Source organism: Argopecten irradians, chromosome 7 (genome assembly GCF_041381155.1).
Source record: "Argopecten irradians isolate NY chromosome 7, Ai_NY, whole genome shotgun sequence".
Classification (NCBI taxonomy): domain Eukaryota; kingdom Metazoa; phylum Mollusca; class Bivalvia; order Pectinida; family Pectinidae; genus Argopecten; species Argopecten irradians.
In genome coordinates this window covers 44577381-44593751 of record NC_091140.1, presented here as the reverse complement: position 1 = coordinate 44593751, position 16371 = coordinate 44577381, and the positions used below count along the sequence as shown (strand labels likewise).

Here is a 16371-nt window from a genome sequence, read left to right as displayed (position 1 = left end):
CTGATGTGGTATACATAGGTATTAGACGGGATACATATAGGTGTTGATACGAGTGAGAAGGTTGAAATAGGGCGACCAGTTATCAATGTGGATATTGGGGATGAAAGCGATAACATTGGTACCTGTGACTGTTGTTCGGTTTGGTCCGTAGCTTGTGTAATAACAGGTGGAGAATTCAAAGTCGCCATCACCGGTGTACATGTACACGTTACGCACGTTTTGTTGGGTGAGGTCAGGCCTGTACGTCCAGTTTGTTCAGTTTTACTTAATTTTTGCTTTTGCTTTCGCCGTCGTTGTCCGCCCATTGTATTATAAAATTTCAGCAGCAAGAATATCGAAAGACATTGAGAAGTTCAATTTTCCACATTACGGAAACAAAAAAATGTTAAATTCCACTAATTCAATAAAATTCAACAGGAGCTCACCTAACACCTGCCGTCCATCTTGTCATGCGCAGTACTGTAGGCATAAGACATAAAAACATGAAAAATACAGTGCATACATTCTATGTTGCAGCTAATGTTTATAAGGCATCATGCATGTTTGTCTGTCCATTTCAATGAGTTTTACAGCTTAATTCATAAGCAAAAATAACATCACAAAATTGTCGCCCAGTTACGGCACATATAATTTAAATACTGGTAAGATTTTAAAACACACAACATGCTTGGTTCGCAAAAAGAACTAGCGTTCATTTTCATGAGGTTTTATGTTAATTTTCAAAAATATTAATTTACGTCCTTCATGTATTGTGACCTGGTTTTGTTACGCAACACATATGACACCAACAGGTCGACCGACACACAATGTATTTTAGAAATGGTCTGTCGGACGAGCGGACACGACACAAACCTATAGTCTTCCAAATTCAAGCAAAAATATATGTAAAAATCATGTACAAAACATACACACATGTAAGCACATGATCTCTAGTTCTTAAGATTGGCAAATATGTGCGAATCTTCTTTTTTTTGTATACATGATTTATCTAGCTTTAAAAACCATTTTAATTGATAAACACAAATTACGTATCGAATCATGCAGCATAAAAAATAGCGAAACTCTTACACCTTTAAAGGGCGCAACAAACCGTCATTCATAAAATGAAAAATATTAATAATTATAATCACAAGGGACTAGACTTTAACCTATCGTTGTAACGATTAATGAAAGGTGACATATTTGATACTAGACTTTAACCTATCGTTGTAACGATTAATGAAAGGTGACATATTTGATAAATCGTAAAACTTTACAGAAATTCGAAAAAAAAACACACATGGTTAGCATTTAATTTTATAACTGTAACGACCGTTAAAAATAGCTGATTAAAAGATATATGCAGTTGTGTCTAATAATTTCGTTGTTGTATAGAAGTTTTAACAGGTGGTGAGGAGTAATTTCGATATTTGAATGGCGTCAATTAAAAAATAAATTATCTATTATAATTTAGGTTTTAATAGATAAATGTTGAAATGCATTTGTGAAACAAAAACATGATGGTCATCAAAATAACACAGAACATTCCTTGTTTACCTGATAGATAAAGCACACAAATACTGCTTTCAAAAACATCTTAACACAAAAAAGTAATAATAATTGTGCTTTTCACAAATTGTGTAGAACACTAAATTTGTCTACTTGCATGTTTATGAAAATCTAAAATTAGTATCACAACAAACAAAGGGTCGTCATAATGTTTAAAGGTACATGATTACCACAAATTCAAATGATATAAAATCTTCATGTGTTTTACCAATAGTGTTTATAATCGAAATCAAGTTGCGTATATGACATAAACAAATGACAAACCCACAACAACAACAAAAAAGAAAAAAAAATCCACGAGATTATAAGGGAATGACAACACTTTATCAGTGTTTAAATCCTCGGCAAATCAAAAGTGGTAGCATTCTACTGTACTTTCAAAATATTTTTCAAAAGATAAATATCGTTCATAAATTTCTACATCATATATCATTGTTTAAACCATTTCCAGTCATGACCATGACTAAATGATCAGCTCTTAGTTCAATAATGTGGAACTGTATCCCACAAAGTGATATCTAAAATAGAATTTTATATCAATTTGAAGAGCCGCTGGTGAATATATTCATTTTGTACATGTTCTTATAAACATTTGTCATCATGACAAGACGGATTATTTCTTTTCCGGCAAAGGTTGTACAATACCTTTGCACAACAATGGACCACCTTTGTGAAGAAACAACGCTGGCCACACTAAGAAACCCAACACGTTTCCCCTTTGCTGTGTAGTTTTTGTAAAAATCAGTGTTTTATATCTGTACCAACTTCAAGCTCGGTATCAATGTGCAATGGCGGGGTTTGTATTTTCTCATAAACCAACATTGCTTGACACAATTTTGGCAAATATTGAAGTTTTGTCGAGTAAGGAAAATGAGACTTTGGTTATCCGTCCAGATGTATTTGTTATTTCATTTGGTAAATCAACCTCAGCTGGCAATGCATTACTGGGATCCTTAGTGAATTGTCGTTGCATTCTGCTCGATTCGTGTTCTGTTGGAGATAACGGACGACCATCAGTCTGCGAAGTAGACACTTCCTGGCGATCCGACCGAATAGACGTCATCCTTTCGTTTAGGGCATAATGATCGTCGCTTGTCCTGCTGTCTTCAATTTTAGCTTCTTGGTTTTCTCTGAATTTGGGCAGTTGATGGTTGTTTGGTTCATTGTTTTCCGTTCCAGTTTCTACGTTGTCGGTGGGATTTGGCGGTTGATCACTGCTTTTTCCGTTGTCCTTATGTCCAGTTACTAGTTCTTCCATTGACTGCGGTTGGTGTTCACCGCTTGCACTAACGTCCTCAGTTCCCATTGCAATATCTTCTCTGAATAATGCTTTTTGTGGATTGTCCGTGCTTTGAAGAGCAACTGCTGCTTACCCAAGATGTATCTGCTTTGTCCTTTCGTATGACAAATTAGGCGATCTTATTGCCTACATCATTTAGTCATCCCAACCAGCTTTTGTTCAAGAAGGGTGTTCCAAACTCTGTTCTTCATTCCATGGCATAAAGAAATATCTGTTCCAAAACATAAAGCACCACGATCATTGCGATAAGTAGTAAAGATATTTGTCATTCGTTTTTGCCTTAAGTAAATAAATTTATAGCACCATCATTAGTCATTCAGTATCGTCAACATCTCCCTTCATTTTACATGCTAGCATTATCTGTATGATATTAATTAGACTGCATCACAATTACCTACAAATATGCATGTGTGCGCGACTTATAAATAGTGAATATCCACTACGTTGTAGTTGTGAATGAAGACATAGCCGATAGAAATATTTAAAAAATGCATTCACTCATTACTGTTTACTTAAGGGTATAAAAAAAATAAATTTTCTTTTAGTTACTTTGATACATTTGTGCATAATTACGTTCAATTCCATATATAGATTTTATTTAGATACACATTCATGGCCATAGAAACTTCAAAATGTACAGAGATCAAGTTTTGTCATAGTCCTTAATCAATATTAATATCGTTTCTTCCAAAGGAATAGTCTAAAATTGCTTACCGCGCTGGACATTTGGAAACAATACCGGAACGCATGTCTTCCTTATTGCGTCGAGTTGCTGAGTTTGTTCATCCGTTTAATTTCGGCCTATCCGTGGTGACATTCTGTGGGAAAACCAATGCTTACCAACAGACATGCGATTCCATAAAGTCCAAGGAGTATTGATTGAATGCGGTAAGAGGGTAAAAGAGTTTTGTTAATGTGTGCTAAATCATGTTGTTATAAGGATACGTTTCTTCGTACATAACTATGAGGTAGGGTCTAATTATAAACTTATGAACTAATACGGTAATGGAAATGTCCCATTTTTACTTTCGTATTTAAAAGAATTCAGTAACAGCGTAGTCTAAAAACAGATCAGTTTCGCCTTATCAGACGAATAAGTCAAATCCATCACTATGGATCAACAATAATGTAATCAAAATTCATAAAAAAGAAACTAGACACACACAACTAAGGTCAGAAGATATTTCGAAATGTGGTGTATTTATAATGTGCTGTACTATTTTAAAAACTGTCAATGTCTAAGTTTATTTTATTGGCAACTTTTTAAATGTACATATACCTGGTTACTCATTCTGAACAACATAAGAATCCATTTCCAGTTAGGAGCATGTCAGTGCCTCTTGTGCTGAATGTCATCGTACCTTGTATTTCCTTGCTGTCGCAGGCAATAACTTAAATTCCATCTTATAGATGATAAAATACTCATTCATTTACATAGGTTTGAATGGCTTTGTTTAGTGCACTAATTTGATCATCGAATATAATTGTATAAAGACGTTGTGAGTGAACGCGAAAATTTAATAGACCTATGAAAAACCATAAATTGCCTTATGGTAAATTCTAAATCAATAAAATCGGCACTCGTAATTGTTGTATTAAAAAAATTCAAATTGAAGGGACTTCATTGACTGAATTTAAAAGATAAAATCATGAATATCCCAACATTTCCGCCAAAAAGTGATAAAATTCATTCAAAACAGAAATTACTTATAAGCAATAATGAAATGTACTAATACGGTTTATTGATTTAGAACAATATAGTGTTTTCTGTTGCAAATGAACACTGACAATCGATTACAACTATCGTTCATTTGCATTGTAACTATTACTAAAGTAATCAATGAGCGAGCAATCGAGTTTTCACGTAGACGTCATCATGAAGCCATTCACAATCTTTTTTCAGCATACGAGTTCCTCTAAAGCGTCCTGTACCATTTCGTTGTCCGTGTACAACTCCTAATTAAGTTCACTGATAACTTTAGCGGTCTGGTTAGGATCACTAGGGTCGGTGATAGCAGGAGTTTACGGTGCGTGTAAAAGGTTATTTTCAAGAGCTATTTTGCTTAATCTAGTGTTTGGAACAAACAATGACAATTGAGTTGATAAGAAATAATGGGAGTTGATAGTTGTATTCAGTGTACTAACATTTTCTATTAAATACAATTTCCTACACTTGCAAGCAGTAATTCGTTTGTCAATGTTGTTAAATCTTTTCATTCGCTTTCCTAGACAGGTTCGCTCAATTTGTTGTATCATGAAGGTTATGTTGCTCCTTGATGATCAACTATCCTATGTTATCAAGACATTTCACTTCCATCTTGACACAATTCCTTTTCCAGTAAGTGCCAGTCGCTCAACAGATTGCCCATGGCCTTAGCCTCAGGTTGCCTGACCTCCAACACTCGTCGTGTTTTCCCTACTACAGTGTCTTCGTTTGGCAAATATACAGTGTGACCCTACAATTAATCCGTACATTCGTGTCCATAAGCCTAAACCGTCCCGAAGTGCGATTGTGTTATGATATCAATGTACTTTATGCCAAGTAATCAAGTCAAAGTCAGATTAATTACCGTACTCAGATTATTGTGTATCTAATAACTGGGTTCGTGACCTGTCAGGATATGTCGCGGGTGTTCTCAACTGTTACACAAAATATCATCAGTTACCATAATAGCAATCCTATCTATTTTTATTAATGCTAAATAAGTTTATTTATTATAATATATAATAGATAACTTCATATGTGTGCTAGTATTTCTTATAAAAAACAGCTCCCTAATAGTCGTACTTTGTATACTACTCGTATTTTAGATTTTTATATTTCAAGAGCAAAGAGATCTTAATGTAAATATTCTCCACTGCATTTGAAATCCGATGAAACTAGTATGTTTTAGTGTTTGTACCCTGATTAATGATTGTATAATAACGATGCTGACCACTTCTTGTCTGATTGTGTCTGGGAAGAAAGCGAATAAATAAGGTGAATGTCATGCTCCATAAAATCACATGGACTTTTGTGCAATAACATCGAAACATCTAACATCCAATGGCGTACATTGAGTGCAACATCATCCGAGTATAAGTGCAAAATCATCTTAATTAAATCAATATCTAACTAATAAAGGTTATATTCCGCAGTGCTGTGTCGACTTGGTTTGGTTTCAAGGTTATATTGTATGGCAATGGTCTATCAAGCAGGGACGTCATACACATGTGGAATTTGTTGACCTTGCAAGATGTGTGAATAGATGCAAGGATGATACAGCGAGATCATTAAAGTGTTCTTTGTTTGTCTATGGTTTTGTGGCCAACCATTCGTCGCACAAAGTCAGTGGGCAAACTCCAGGTACAGCGTAGAAAAGCTAAATTGACTTGTAAGTCTCGACCAGGAGACAGAACAACCTTCCTAACAGGAATGAGGTGCTCAACCGATAGATCAAAAATTGATGGTGATTTTTTAGGGAGACGTTTGAAAAACTGTTATTATAGTCCTTAAACTTTAATAGCCTTATACGATCACGCTTAAGGTGGTAGCAGGTGCAATTCCTACTTCTTACGTCCTACTGGGCGCCCTATTTTCCATGAACATTACTATAATTTAAATTTGCACGCTTGGAAAATGCATTACAATATTTAAGAAAAATCTTAAGCTAAGGAGACCTATAGACAGGTTTGTCAACATGCGCTGTGATAGTCAACTATGGAGACAGCGATAATTTCAGGTTATTTTTTTGTTTTGTTTTATATCTTATTTTGTTTAGGAAGTGATGGTGTATTAACGGTTATAAATTTGAATGACTTTATAACAGTTGAAAGTTGAATTCAATTGGCGAAACATTAAAATATATAATGATTAATATGAAAGTGGTGTGTGGCTATTCTAGAATATGGTCAATAAGTGTTACTACAAATGTATGTATTTCGTTGTATTGAGTAAATCGACGTATCATGACGACGGACGTCGTATGCAAATCGTGGTTATTCATTTAATCAGCATCCACGAAATATTTTATATAATACAAACGGTGGCCGTAATGACCTCTTGAAGATATTTACTTACATTTGTGTTTGGACAATCTTTTCAACGTACTCTTTCTCCTTTTCTTCGAACTGTTTAAGTTTGCTATATATAGAGACATATATATGTTAGGCATGGAATAAATAGCATTTAGTAATTATTATAAACAAAGACAATGATGTAATATTTTTTTCTAGATTTCGATTTGGTAATGGATACGTATTGCAAATGGAAAAAAAATCAGGATATTGACACTCCTCATCACAATCAAGACGACACTTTATTGTAAACTATGCAGCGGTACACGTGATCAGTAAAGGTCAATGTATTGTTTGAAATGACAAATATAGCCCTTCTTTATTTTAGTAGACGACACAAAAGGGCTTGTATTATTCCGTCTTTGATTATCACCGGGTAAGTATTTGATCGTGATGTCAATGTGGTTTTAGACAGCTTAACGTCATATTTTGTCGAGGAAAAATCGACGTTTGAAATCGCTCGATACATACCAAACAAGGAAGCTATCAAACATGTCAATATGCCAAAGACGGAATATAAACATCGGCATTATTTTATTGATATTTGCATTTATATACTACATAAACTGCTTTAAATAAAGTAGCAGCAAACCTACCTTTGTAAAACATGAATCCGTTTTTTCTAACTCCAAAACACTTGTTCTGCAGCATTACTCCTGGAAAAAATAAAGGATGTTTCTCAGTAATCATTGTAGATGTTGTTTGTTTGATTATAGAAATGTGAAAAGACTATTAATATTACAAGATATGACCTTTGTAAATAGCCATTACGTTCGTAAGTTTATGCTTTGAAAATGCACAAACATAAGTATGAACCCCACCTTGATATGAAAAACAAAGAATACTTTTAACATATATGAGTCCCTTGATTCGATTATGCAGATACAATGTGTTGCATTTCATGACAAAGTCATGACGGATGAATTAACGACATATGGTTCGAGAGAGTCAGATTAATTAAAAATGTGTTTTGTTTTGTCTTTAAAGATGCAATATCAAATCATTAAATCAGTTTTATTGTGTTTTCATACTGTAAACTTGGATATCTTCGTAAATACTTAATTTTGCGATTTGTTATTTTCAAGATAAATATTCCTTAATACTTTTAACAACAGTTCATACACATACAAAATATTACGCACGAGAGAAACTTTCGCTATCAAGCGACCTTCGTGTAATTAGCGCAATTTTCCACGTTTACAGCATATGATTCATTCCTCTACTTCACGGTTACATGTTTCAAGTCTCTTGAAAAATTTAATAATGTTATTTACGTCTAAAGCAGAATTTGATATACAGCTTTTCAAAAGGAATTTTAGAAATGCTAAAGAATTTGTATGAGATAGCTCTTGACACTAGGGCAAGGATATATATTTCGTAAAATTTGATTTTACACAAGTGCGGTATGGAGACTGCGGATTGTATCAATCACTGGGCATAAACGTAAATGTACTCAAACATGAGACAGTACACCGATGTTGGTTGTATGGTTATTATTTATTATTTTGCTTTGTTTTAATTCAGAGCCAACGGGGTGGCTTTCTAGGGCTGTGAAAGAAATTCAAATTAACAACCGCATGCAATTTCCAGAAATCGCCCTTTAGAATCCTTTTCTACCCAGTTTACTCACTGTGCGTACATTGTCTTAAGCAGTACGTTATGTTGGCACCACATTATTTAACGTTTTTATGAATGACATACAATTCTAGTAGTCAATATCAATCCATAACAGGTATAATTAGTTTTTCATATACAAGATTTTCATATACAAGATTTCGCAATATTGGCTTAGTGATATCACACAATTCATTGCTTCTTGAAAGCGATACATTTCGTTGAGAAAACAAGACAAAATATGCTTCTTGAGACCTAAACAAAGCCTTACCTCTGTATCTCGTCGATTCGTTCTTCTAACTCCGACACATGCGTTTTGATGTTACTGAGAATGTTTGAAAATGCAAATATAAATATAAACAGCATATGGTTATTATATCATGTGTTATAGGAATTACTATGTTGCTTTATCAATAACATCATATATACATGTGTTTTGAGCTTTGAAAACCCCAGGAATTTGGCAGCCGGGCAATACCTAAAAGCCATCCAACTACCACTATTATGGCTAGCCTTACTCCAAATGGCTTTACAGAACAAGATTGTTAGTTAGATATCATAAACATGTAAGTTTTTTTACTGAAATGTTCGTTGTATTCTAGATATGTTCAAAACTTACTGTCGTTTCGATTCTCTCTCAACACGTAAAGCTTTTTACCAGTTCGCCATATTTCTTTTGCTTGTTGCCAGACTGTCTAAAAAACCTTTTCTGACTCTCTAAGGAAGAGGAAGGATGAAATGAACAACTTACAGAAATAAATGATCTGATGCTAGTATGTATACTTAGGTTATAGTTGTGATAACTAATTTGGTCACATGCGTGTTCTGTTGTCATATACCCTAGTCTAACTATTTATTTTCGTTGGGATCGATTTTCGTGGGATACACTTTTTGTAATTTAATTTGGTGTAATGGCATATACAAGGTATTTAAATGTTTAGTCACTCTCAGTTAAGGTATGGTCATGGACAAACAACAATTATATCAAAATTATAGATATATGATTATGATTGATTTGAAAAGATTTCTTATATTTTAACTGTCCAAGTTCGTGCTGTTGTGACGTATTTTCGTCGCTTCAGGCCAAGAAACGAACACCACGAAGTTAATCTTCACGAAATTTTATGATTTCATAGTAAAAACAGTTATCAAAAATCTGAGTTAATCTCAAAATCATGAAAGTCGCATTGACCATTTGGAGGTTACTGTAATGAATCACATTTTTGTTTTATTTATGATTCATTGGAATGAAGTTTTTGTATTATATCGACAAAAAAAATCATGCATGTTGATCTCGATTGACTCAAATAAGATATGTAGCCTACCGAACTCGTGTTTCCTTGTCGCTTTTATCCCATTCGTGTGCAGCTGTTTCTCGTATTCCTTTTCTGTCATCCTCTTTGAGATAAACATCAATATAGGCATAGTTTGATTCATTGAACACGTCTCATCTTCCTGTACATTCTGGTCCGAGAGTTTGATTTTCACTAAAATTGAGAGGTAAACAAAGTCTAGAACAGTAATTCGTTGTAATGATAAGTTATTGAAGTTATTATTAGACTCTGATTTAGAGAATAGGTATATAATTAAATGTTTTGTGACACGTGGCGTTTCCTTAACTTTATTTCACTATTGTGAACTAATGCTTTATTAAGAAATCACTGAAAATTGTTGCTACAGCCGAAGAAATAAAACGTTGAATAAAGTTCTTTTTTTTTTCTATTTGATACCTTTCAATATATCCACTACCAAAATTGTGTAACGAAATTATACTTAGTACTAATACAACCACATTTATCGGAAATATGATAAACACAATCTTCGTTTGTTTACAAAACATAAATGTAGTTAAACGAACCCAAATATTTTATGACAACATTGGAACATATTTATTGTGTTAACCTGAACAACTTTGTTTTTGGATTCACTGTGAGTTTGTGAACGATTGCACCAAGTTCCTAAGCAATATGGTGTGTGGCATGTGTGATGAAGTTTCTGAGGACAATATATTTACAGATATAATCATTAATGTAAACAAGCAGTGTTTTTGAAAACACTTTCCCTATGGAGTATCTACTCGAATCCCTGACCTAGTACATACTAGGTTATTGCAATTCATACAGAATGTCAGACTTGTTATAGAAAGTAAATTCTTTTAAATAATTTGCAGTAATTTATGAACAAAAATGAGTTCTCACATATTCGAGTTCTGTACATATAGAATACTACACCTTGTACAAAATTAATGTAAACAGGGATACTTTCGTTTACATTAAATTGTGTTTTTTTTGCATTGTTTGCTTAATCTTTCACCTATGAATTACCTACATATGCCCGAAGGCATCATAATCCGTAAAAAGTGGTAGTTTTCTGCTTCTGCTTAGCGCTCAGCATAAAGGGAGTTTGTCAGATGGTTTGCCCGTTGTCAATTTAAACAATTTAGAATGTTATTCTTCTAACCTCTTTCAGATGACATTAAATGGACACTGGATGATGTACACATTGAAATCAACAAATGGTGGGTGTACCTATTATTTTCAAACATCATAAGGCCATACGGATGAATCTTTGACACTCGGTACGTATGTTTAAACTGAAACATTACATCCATTGTCACATATTTTGTCGATATGTTATAAGCAACTCAAAGTGCGTTTTATGAATTTATTCTTTGTAATACTTTTATTAAAAGCTAAAATAATTGCATTCATGGAAACATCCATTCAACATTTAAAGTGCAATCTCCTTGATCATCTCAAGTGAAAATAATCACTAATACGTTATGCAGTTAAGTTGATTGTAAATTTAGGATTGATCTGTAGGTACGAATCCCTCCATTTGTTTATAATCACAGTTGAGAAAACGCTTGAATTTTTACGTTTAGCTTTCACCGCGTCATCCACTTTCAAACTGGCGGAGGGAAGCAACTCGTTTTTAGGAAAAAAAACCATTTCATGTAATTTGAAATATCAAAACGATTTAAGTCACTTTTACACAAAATCATAAACAAGCATTACATATTTTAAACGGTAATGAAATAGTATATTTTGTTGAAGTGAACGTGTTTTTCTTTTGAAGCGAAGGCGACAGCTACCTTATTGCACCATAACAAAACTTACTGAAACCCTATAAAGTGTTAGTGGGTCACCACAGTAACTGACCATATAACTAATATTGACCGACTACTTGGTCAACAAGTGCTTAATGTCTAAGTTATGTCTTTAGGAGGGAAAAAACATTAGATCTTTAAACAAATATACACAGGAACCAAAGAAGTTTACATAATATTCATGGCCTATTTGTTTCAGTTGATCTCGAATAACATTTGCAAATCAAAGGACCAATATAATCTTCAGTTTGTAAAATGATTATCTTGAGAAAGGAGTTTTTCATGAACAGACGAAAAGATGAATGAAAGAAATATCAGAAACGAAAGTCATAAAAACTACAAGCATTATATTCTACATTGTACCTGCAAAATAAAATGAAATGCACTTACTCTTTTCTAATTTCGCCCATATTTAATACGGTACCCTGGATAGTGGCAGTCATTTGAATACAGCTGGTTTGAACCTCAGATAACGTTCTGAAAATAACATTTGATATGTTAGCCTCGATTGTTAGTTAATTATTTTTGATATGTGATGTAATATGTTAATAAACATAATTTTAATATGCAATTTTTTAATACATACCTATTTTATAATTTCATACTTCACAATGAAAAAATCGTTGCAATTTAACGAAAATGTATACAGGCTATACAAATAGAACTGGCAGTATGGCTAATTTGCGAACCATTCGTTATCAATGCGATATAAAGCAATGTCATTTCATATTACAATACATAATGCGTCATATCTCATATGACCAGGACGATGGTGCAAGGAGATTGAAATGTTCATAACAAACTTTTTTTTATTTATGATTAATCTGTATCTACTGAATCGGGAAATGACTATAAGAAAAGGTCACACAGCATTTTTAAATTAAAAAATGAGTACATGTATTAGTAATATATGTATAGTAAGTATAAAACATCTTACTGTCTGATCCACTTTGAAGTTCTGTCTTTAGTGTATATCCATTTCTTTGGCACGGGGACGTCAGCATTAACTTTGATTCGTTTGATTTCGTCTTCACTTCCAAACAGCTGTTCGATAATGGAATAACCTTTGAGACATGGGTTGTCAAAACTGCAAATAAAACAATTGCATTTTGATGACAATCAACAAAACATTGCAATGTATTTTTAGATATAACTAAGTCCGTTTATATCATTTCGTTTCTGAAGGAATGAAAACCCATTACATAATATGTATTGCCTTTTTATTTCGTCTTCATTCTTTATTGAAATATGAAAATATTTTGTCCACTTTCACCTTTCCAAGTCTCCGCACTCTTTCAAGATCATCTGTTGTGTCGCAGATAGAAATTTCCATCGTGGTATTATATTTCCAAAATGCCTGAAAAAGATCTTACCATATTAGCATTTTCAGTTTTAATAATTTAAATGCTTCTTACAATTATTTTATTTGTTCTTTTCTTCTATGTTATCTTATCATAAGTTTTATTCTCATTCGCTGATTTTGCGTAGATACTTGCGCAAACTAGAAATTTTACTTACATTTTCAAGTTGTCTCGACAGAAGATAGTGACGTCTCTTTGTGGGTCCTCTCGTAGTAGTTGTATGATCTGAGCTATAATTTTCTCCTCATTGCAACACTGCCTAATGAATTGCTCGTAGATACTGTAAAATAAATCATGCTTTATAAAATTAAGCTACTTTGCAACAACTAAAACTCTCAAATATTACTTCGACGTGTTTTGTTACGCAATAATTTGCAAGCATGAAACAACTCTAATATCTGCCTTTCATATTTTTTTCAGATTGTAAAAATGTAACCATTGGTAATTGTAAGAAAGTTACCAAAATGGAATGGGAATGGGTTTAAGTGAATAGGCATCGTACGGAATTATTTTGATCCCGTATCTCGTAATTAACTGTAAAATAATATCATTATTTAAAAAAGAAGAAACCATGTAATGTGACAGACGGATATACATATGTTACTTTTAGCACATACAACGACAACAATATAGAAAATAAGAATTTCTTTTAAACATTGTCAGAAGCTACATAATCATGGTTGTCATTTTGATAACACACAATAAGAAAGAACATTGACCGTTTGAGCAATTTGGAATAGGATGAGAATAGGATTATAACAAAAGTCAGTTTGCAAGACCTGATTGTGGACGATACTTGTTAAAACGGGCGCGTAGGGTGAATTAAAAAGGTAAATACTCGACATGTCAATGATGGTAACCAGTGTTTTAGAACTATTTGAAATGATACTCCGCGTTGTAGAGTGATTCACTCTTTTTATACACCATTTAATAGTATCATATCCCTGTTTTCTGGTACAGTCATTATCTAATATATGGACATTCTAGTTTGACTCAAAATGGGTATTCCAAGGTCCCTGTGTTAGGAAAGGTAATTTTTATATTCTCAAAACAACATGTACAATTTATCATACAATTAGTCATCCATAGTTCATATACGACCACACATGCAAATATTTTTTCTTACATTATATGTAATTGTTATATACGTATTAAAGAAAAATACGGAAGGAAATTTCCCGGGGTGCTGTGTCGGTAATTTGAGAATAATATGCTAGTTCCATTAAACTTCAACTTTTGAATATTTTGTCTCAAAAAGGCTGCCCTGAATCAATGTAAAAACCATTACCTATACCAGCTAATCTGATCCTTAAAAGCTATTACTGTTTCCAATCTTTCCTTATATCCATCCGAAATAAATCCCAGGACTGTGAAGTCTGCATCATCTGCATAATCATCAGCTATTACGCTGTAAATTTCGGAATTACTATTGCTGAAATGATAACATGATTACAAGTGTTAATTTGACGCATTTCTTCAATAACATATTAATTAAAATTACAACCTACAAATATCAAAAATATAAGGTTGGACAAACGAAAGAATATGTATTGCTATATATGTCTTCTTTATTGTTCGACATGATGCATGCAAGTACAAATAAATGAAAATATGGAATCGGGGAAAACAAGTGTAACGCTTTATTAATTGTTATGCATGTAAAGCCATTCGTGTCTAATAAGGATTTAAATACCTTGAGTTGTCTTGTTTTCCAATCGCTTGGTCTGCAACTTCTCCAAAACCATTAAGGTATTCCACAAAAGGTGTTATCTCAGGACTCTAACATGAGCTCAGCGATATATTGGAAAGCAGATGACATTACAAGCACCATGACAAAGCAAAATGAAATATTTGATACGCATAGCGAAAATATTGTTAATACAAATTAATAAAAATTAATATGTTTAATGGGGCATAATAATGCAATATAGATACAAACATTCGCGAAAACGATGTCAAAATCAGGCGGGATCTATATTAACAGAGATACATACTAGTTTATCATAAATTTAAACAAAAAAGAGACTCAAGCAGATTTATAATGGCAGCGAGCTCATATATATACAGGGTGATAGAATAATGTATGTTAACTTATCTATACACACGCACTAAATTCCAACCTTCATATTCTCACCGCGAAGCTGTTTTATAAATTGCCGATCATTTGTATATTATTCCGGAATTCTTAGGGGAATAACAAAGAAAGCTATGATCTCTTTTCCCAAGATATTACTAGATACTGTGGGATAATAGAAATGTGTGGTTAAAAACGAATTAGCATCAGGTGTTAGGTATCTGTTACATCCACTTCATGATCGTAAATGGTGACTTTTTTGTTTTCTCAATTCTTCATGAACCTGAAATTTCCCCTGCATTGTAAATAATTATTTTCAGTTGGATACATTTTTTGGGCCTGTTTATATGTTAGATAAATCAAATATGCATTTCGATTGAGGTATTGCATTGCGACAAATAAACAATTGCTTACTCTGGAACATTTACAGAATCGTTGTCGTTAGTTGTCATATGAAAGATGGATTTTATCTCGGAATCTTGCCTTGGGTCGCCTCTGTCATGTGGAAATCTGGAAAACAAGTTAATTACGTTTATGAACAAATATACATAATATAATACATCGCACATGCTATGCTATATTGTCAGTGGAGAGCAAGCCTGCACATTCTCACATCGCACTCTAATTAAATGATTGAAAACACAAAGTTTGTAGGCGAGTTCCTGTGACTCAGAAAAAAAATTATCACACAAAAAAGATTTGAAAGTAATGCCAAAACACTTGTCCCTTATCAATAAAATGAACATGTCCTTAACATTGAATGACAAGGACGTTTGTCTCGTCGACCGTATAAATATATGTACTTTCCCATATGATTATTTTGTTATGATAATGCCATGTGTCTTGGCCATCTCTTTCGAACCTTCATTTTTAATGAAAAAATCATTATTTTTTTTGTGTCACATAAACTCGCCTTCTTTCCTTCGGAACATTTATAACATCGATAATTGACTTTTGGCATTTTTGTATATTTCTCATACTTGCATTCAGATGTTTTCATTGCATTGCAAACATAACGTTTATAGTGTAAATTGTATTATGGCATTTTCTTTTTTAACCAAGGATATATGGTCATGATTATAAAATAAAACACCTATTTTGCAACACTTTCATACATCCTATGTCATTCATTCTAATTGTTTTGTCGTACTTCATATGGTGAGGAAGCTTTCCAGATAAATCAGACTCTGATTCTTCTCCAGTTTCCGTTGTTTTAGAAATACGGTGTAACATGTCCGGGGCGTACTGCCGCTTTGTCGGTTCTCTGCCAGGACAGTCTTGTGTTTTGTCTGATGTTATCATAGTCTAA

At 33.2% G+C, this 16371-nt stretch overlaps 1 protein-coding gene and 1 long non-coding RNA gene across 2 annotated transcripts; both read right to left on the bottom strand.

Annotated features, from left to right (window-relative positions):
* Positions 1-7521: 7521 nt before the first annotated feature.
* Positions 7522-9954, bottom strand: LOC138328581 (uncharacterized). The gene is made up of 4 exons (XR_011209228.1): positions 9844-9954; positions 9138-9235; positions 8790-8843; positions 7522-7560 (listed from the first exon to the last, which is right to left on the bottom strand). It is a non-coding gene; the product is annotated as an uncharacterized lncRNA (long non-coding RNA).
* A 1513-nt stretch (positions 9955-11467) lies between these two features.
* On the bottom strand, positions 11468-14416 carry LOC138328579 (uncharacterized). Its single transcript, XM_069275457.1, has 5 exons — positions 14277-14416; positions 13146-13268; positions 12901-12984; positions 12565-12714; positions 11468-12104 (listed from the first exon to the last, which is right to left on the bottom strand). Coding segments are annotated over exons 2-5 (327 nt in total). The 5' UTR covers positions 13148-13268; positions 14277-14416; the 3' UTR covers positions 11468-12013.
* Between the last annotated feature and the right edge of the window lie 1955 nt (positions 14417-16371).